This window comes from Acipenser ruthenus, chromosome 17, assembly GCF_902713425.1.
Source record: "Acipenser ruthenus chromosome 17, fAciRut3.2 maternal haplotype, whole genome shotgun sequence".
Lineage (NCBI taxonomy): Eukaryota > Metazoa > Chordata > Actinopteri > Acipenseriformes > Acipenseridae > Acipenser > Acipenser ruthenus.
The window spans coordinates 28281406-28288017 of NC_081205.1; the positions used below are offsets into that span (position 1 = coordinate 28281406).

General features: G+C 37.6%; 1 protein-coding gene across 1 annotated transcript; it reads left to right on the top strand.

Moving 5' to 3' along the window:
• LOC117423770 (P2Y purinoceptor 1-like) lies at nucleotides 1–3209 on the top strand. Its single transcript, XM_034039928.3, has 2 exons — nucleotides 1–451; nucleotides 800–3209. The coding sequence occupies exon 2, from the start codon at nucleotides 874–876 to the stop codon at nucleotides 1945–1947; it is 1074 nt and encodes a 357-aa protein (XP_033895819.1). The 5' UTR covers nucleotides 1–451; nucleotides 800–873; the 3' UTR covers nucleotides 1948–3209.
• Nucleotides 3210–6612: the final 3403 nt, after the last annotated feature.

Sequence of the window (6612 nt, forward strand, 5' to 3'; positions counted from 1 at the left end):
TTTTAAATTCACCATTCTCTGGCTCACCACACAACACACTACGTAATACAAAACACACTTTCAAATTCCAGGATTGCAGCCAAACATCAAATTACACAAGAGGCGTTTTATGTGCTTTGTTAAAATGCTTTCTCATGTACATTCTTGCACGGTCGTTGTATAATCACCGAGCCACTTGCAGAAGTTTGTTGATTCCAATGGCTGGAGTTAAAGCCACGCCTGTGGCGCATGTGACGCTGCTGCTGCCAAGAGAAGGATGATCGTTGCAATTATTATGACTTTCAAGAGCTTCCTGCAGTTGACTTAGCCTCCCACAAGAAGGTACAACATGAGTGCTCCAAAGATCGGACTTTGGAAAGAAGAACCTGTAAGAAAATTAGACGCTTCATGTATTGTTTTTTTCAATTTTTTGTAACAGATCAAAACGAATGCTCAAAGCTGATAAATTACGGTACGGTATGAAACTTTTTTTTTTAATCTCGCTTGCTGTTTAATGTGGGGTTGTCATTAGTAAATGCATACAGGCTGTGGTTGTGCAATTATAATACCTGCCTACCTGTTCTGATAAGTTACAATAGATATTCTGAAAATACTGAAAAAACAAATTAGCACGCAAACGTATTTAAGCTACAGTATAGACAGGTACAGTTGGCTAACCTTTTTTTTTCGTTCAATTAAAGCTAAAAAGTAGCCTATACCCTATACATTGTATGTGCGTGTGCGCGTGTGTGTGTGTGCGTGTAAGTGTTTGTAGAATATTTACTACACCTTATCTAATTTACCTGTATTACTGTTTCAGATGGGGGAGTGTCCGGGAACGCGATTATAAACATTGTTTAACAGTTCAAATTGAAGAGATTATTTAATGAAAATATGACAGCTGAATTTAATTATACCGTTTTGAATACCACTGCTGTTGTCCCGGGAGTTGATAATTCCAGTATAGGATGTTCATTAACGAAGACGGGCTTCCAGTTTTATTACCTGCCTACGGTGTACATTTTAGTCTTCCTCACTGGATTCATAGGCAACAGCGTGGCCATATGGATGTTCGTCTTTCACATGAAACCGTGGAGCAGCATCTCTGTGTACATGTTCAACCTGGCGTTAGCTGATTTCTTCTATGTGCTGTCTCTGCCCATCTTGATATTTTACTATTTCAACAAAACCGATTGGGTGTTCGGAGAGGTGATGTGCAAGATGCAGAGGTTTCTTTTTCACGTTAATCTCTACGGGAGCATCCTGTTTCTCACTTGCATCAGCGTCCACAGATACACCGGGGTGGTGCATCCTTTAAAATCTTTGGGGAGGCTGAAGAAAAAGAACGCTATTTACACCAGTGCACTTGTGTGGTTCATTGTGGTGGCTGGGATCTCGCCCATATTGTTCTTCTCCCGAACTGGGATCAAGAAAAATGGAATGATGACGTGTTATGACACCACGTCATCAGAATACTTGAGCAGCTACTTCATTTACAGCATGTGTACAACTGTGTTCGGATTCTGCATTCCCTTTATAATTATTCTAGGCTGTTATGGATTAATAGCAAAAGCACTGATTTGCAATGATATGCACAACGCACCTCTCAGGAAAAAGTCAATTCGCCTTGTGATTATTGTTTTGGCGGTTTTTGCTGTCTCCTATCTCCCTTTCCATGTGATGAAGAATTTAAACCTTAGAGCCAGGCTATACTTCCAAAGCCCTGAGATGTGTTACTTTAACAACAAGGTTTATGCTACCTACCAAGTGACTAGGGGTCTTGCCAGCCTGAATAGCTGCGTGGATCCAATTTTATACTTTCTGGCTGGGGATACGTTTCGAAGAAGATTATCCAGAGTTACAAGGAAAGCCTCCAAAAGAAGTGACAATAACCTGCAGTCTAAGAGTGAGGAAACTGCCCTGCATGTGCTATCAGAATACACTGAAAACGGAGACACACAACTTTGAGTGCAATGTGTTTCATTCAAAGATGTCACTTTAGACTTTTCATATAGGATTACTACAGGATTACCCATTTACAGCTGTAGGCCTATTGTAGTTATATCCAGTACAGTGCAGGCTATTGGTATTGCAAGAGAACAATTGTGGGAATCGTGCAAACCATTAGGATTAAAAACTACCTGGAAATTGTAACTATTCCAATTAAATTGCTTTGATTACAGAATATTAATGACTGCAAAGACAGAGAATGGACTGATGCCTCCATAATTTGTATGCTTTCCAATTAATACATCTCTATTGGCTGATTTGACTAGGTGTAAGCTGTGAAAGTTTAATGAAAAGCACTGTAGTGTTTGTATTATTCCTTATTCTGTACAATATTTAATTTGTCCTAGAAAACAATATTAGTACTATACTGACTGGCCACTCACTTTGTATACGATGTTTCCCTAAATCAGCAGTTTTAGTGAAGGGTATATTCACAGTAAGGAAATGAATACTGTGTCACCCCAAACTCCTTGGTATCTGTTTATTACATTCTTCCATAGTTGAACCTTACATGTCACTTTCGCCCAAAGGACTTTTAGCTATTGGGACACAAGTTTGCAGGCCAGGTACTCTCATGATGTCATATGCTGCTGCAAGATGTTATTCGTGTCACCTTCAAACTCTTTTTGAGTACAGGATCAAAAAACTGAAATTAACAAAGGGGATCACTTTTTCCCCCATAAATGATGCTTCTGTTATACTAATAACATTTTACAGGAAACTACTATATAGCTGATATTTCCCAATGGGTTTATAAATAAACTTCTTAAATATGTTTAAGCAATTAAAAAAAAAAAAAACAGATAGGACACTGCACCTTTAGTACATTGCCAGTATGGTTAAAACAGATTTTCCAATTTGCAATGCATATTAATATATCAAGTAAAAGACACATGACTGCAGTATCCCAAGACATCATACACACTGACATGCATTCTAATGTGTGATCAGCCCTATGTGCAGTATGCTCCACAATATCTACATTTCATGGTATATGAAGGGATTGAGTATATATGTGACCATCTTTTTAATATGTTTGGTACGATTGCAGTATATGGTGTTTTATGTAAGATTGAAACATTATATTTTTATTTTTATATATGTTAACAGTTTATTAGAAACAGTAATGTAATTGTTAAATTATTGCATGTAAACAGTGTTAAGTCTATAGATGACAAGTTAACTAGCGTTTAATAAAAAACTAATTACTATTTCTGTGATGTAGGGTTTGCATGCAGTTTATGTTGCACGTGACAAAATACAATTTTGAAATACCTTCTACTAGACAAACAATAGTCTAGCCCAGAACATAATATAAGGTGAATGTTGTTTAAAGGAAAAGACCTGTGTTCAAGGTGTTCATTAAGCAGAGGCACATGTTTTACAAAGTAAAAATCAATTGCCTATACACAGTAATACTGCTGGTTTTAACTGTATGTACATTTGACAGTTTACAATGATCACAGACATTTATTAGGAATAAAAACTATGTTACAGTATAAAGGGCTATTCACACTATGGCGTTCATTCGCTGCGTTTTCTAGGGTAAACAATCAAACCAATGGAATTGAATACTACTTTTCACAATTGAGCGTAATCGATGTGAAAAGAAAAATGCAAAATTCACTGCGAAAGAACCCCAAAACAAAACAGGTTCGATTTTTGGACGAAATAACGCCGCGATCACCACCCAGCCCTGCTAAATTTGGATACAATCTGAAGGCAATAGGGATCGGGTGCAAGCTGCTGCATATTGCTCCGAAGAGGAAGAAAGAGAAGAATGTGGATTTACCCTACAATAGCGAGCAACAGGAAACCCTAGGGCGGTACCAGCATCTCGTGCAAGAGCTGAAATATACTGTATATATTCATATCATCTCAAGTCGTGTACACATTGGTAACAAATAATTCAACGTTATTGGAAAAAAAAAAAGTTTAAACAAAATTAGAAGCACAGACAGGACTACCAAAAGCAATAATTTCGAAGCGTCCTGATGTTTTTTTTTTATTATTATTTTATTTTTTATTATCTTTTATTTTAATAAACAATACAGTAAACGCAGGTAGATGGTACGGTGAATGCAGATGTACGTCAGACAGAACAGACAGTATTTTACATTATTGGGGAAAAATGCACGTATACTAATATGTATGATTGACATAAAACCGTTTTAGACAGTTTAATTTGATGTAAATACAACACCACTTAACATATGCTGGACATAATTAGATACGTGATTTTGTTTTGTGTTTCAGTCTATATTTAATAATGGGCCGCGGTATCTCATGGCATGCACGTTTTAAACATTTAACGAAAACCTGATGTCAAAACTGTGTTTATTTTAACATACCAATAGTGCTTACTTTCTGATTTCCTAATGTTTTCACATAATTTCTGTTTGTATTATTTATCAAGATATTTCTTGTGCTGTTTATCATAAAGAACAAGATATTCTGCACTGCTATAATTAGACGTCCCCCCATCTTGCCTGTGATATTTGACGCGCAAATCTGAATACAGAAATAGCAGCGAAACGTCGGACGTAAAAACACAGCGAATAAACGCTATGGTGTGATTAGGCCTTAACATGCTTAATTGTGTAGTGATTTTGTTAACAGTACGCGTTGCATTTCTGACAGATGAGCAGAAATACAAAAAGTACATAGCATTGCTTTGTAAACAAGTTTGGAATGTTTTGCATGTCTTCAAACAAATTAGTCATCAGCTCCCCCCCCCCCCCCCCCCACCTAAAGTTTTAACTGGCAACATCTATATTAAAATGTAAGAATCCAAAAAGGTGCTTTTATACTTTGATATTAAAAATTGTAAATTGAAACCTGCGTGTGTCAATGAATAGAAGAAACAAAGAAAAAGACAAAAGGAACTTGTAGCAGACTTGTTCCCCTTTTTTTCTTGGAGTTTGCTGGAGATGTGCTTTGTGTGCTAAACAAATGATTGTGCTGATGCTGCTAGTGTTTCAAGGACTGGTGTTACTTTGTCCCTGTTTTGGCAAACTTAACAGGAACCCCCCTTTATAAATAGGAATGGTTTTAAATTAGAGCGGAATTATGAATTGATTCAGATGAATACATTATTTGTTCCTCTTCGTTAACAGATAGCAAAAGCAGTAAACGGCAATACAGAAATACTAAAATGAAAAACTAAAAGTGTGAGATATTACAGTGCCACCCATTTATAAAGCTATAGCTGGGAGCCATAGGTATAAGTCTGTCCTATTTGTGTTCTGCCTTACAACAATTATAAAAGTGCTTCTGAAATGGTATTATGGGGCAGATTGGAGCCAGGAAAATACTGCTTCACAAGTGATTCTGCAGAGGCGTCTTAAAAAGGGGAGCACTATTTAATCTTATAAGATGCTGCAGTAACTTTGTGTTGATTGGCTTGAAGGAGGGCATTTCTTAGCATAGTGGTGTCTCAGTACATGGCTGTATTATTTTTTGAGTAAATTGTGCAGCTTCCTTTGTTTAGGGTGGATACTGGTTATAACAGCTTATTATTATTATTATTATTATTATTATTATTATTATTATTATTATTATTATTATTATTTATTTCTTAGCAGACACCCTTATCCAGGGCGACTTACAATCGTAAGCAAATACATTTCAAGTGTTACAATAAGAGCAAGAAATACAATAACTTTTGTTCAAGCAAAGTACAAGTGAGACAAACCAAAATTCAATAATACAGCAGATAATAGTGATAGTTACATCAGGATATGATTAAATAGTGATAGTTACATCAGGATGTGATTAAATACAAAGTACTACAGGTTAAACACTTGGCAGATTACAGTATTCTGAAGTACAGGATTAAATGCAGTAAAATAGGGGGCAGATAAAAGCAAAATAAAGCACATTTACATGAAGGGTGATAGTGTCCCAGGATACAAACAGAGGAGTTCTACAGGTGCTGTTTGAAGAGGTGAGTCTTAAGGAGGCGCCGGAATGTGGTCAGGGACTGGGCAGTCCTGACATCTGTAGGAAGGTCATTCCACCACTGCGGAGCAAGGGTGGAGAAGGAGCGGGCTCTGGAGGCAGGGGAGCGTAGCGGAGGTAGAGCTAGTCTTCTAGTGCAGGCGGAGCGGAGAGGTCGAGTGGGGGTGTAGGGAGAGATGAGGGTCTGGAGGTAGCTGGGTGCAGTCTGGTCAAGGCATCTGTAGGCTAGTACAAGAGTCTTGAACTGGATGCGAGCGGTGATCGGGAGCCAGTGGAGCGAGCGGAGTAGTGGAGTAGCGTGGGCGAAGCGAGGCAGAGAGAACACCAGGCGGGCAGCAGCTTATAATCAAAAGGTTTCCTGAAGAATGTTCTAATTTTTAGGATAAGCAATGTGCTTTTGTTAACGAAAAAACACGTGCTTCTGTTCACAGAAGTGCAACCATCATGGAAGTTGGGGGTTTTGAGAAGGACACTTTGGCCTCTATAGAGTGGGTAGCTAATTTGCCCAGTCTGTGTAGGGGCAGCAAGCAATTACAGCCCAGTCTACAGTGTACAGATAAAATATATTACCTGCTGTTTGGAAATAAATAAACACGTTTTATATTGCAATTGAATTTTTATTTTTATTTTATTTCAATCATCTTACTGTCATGAGTACTTCAA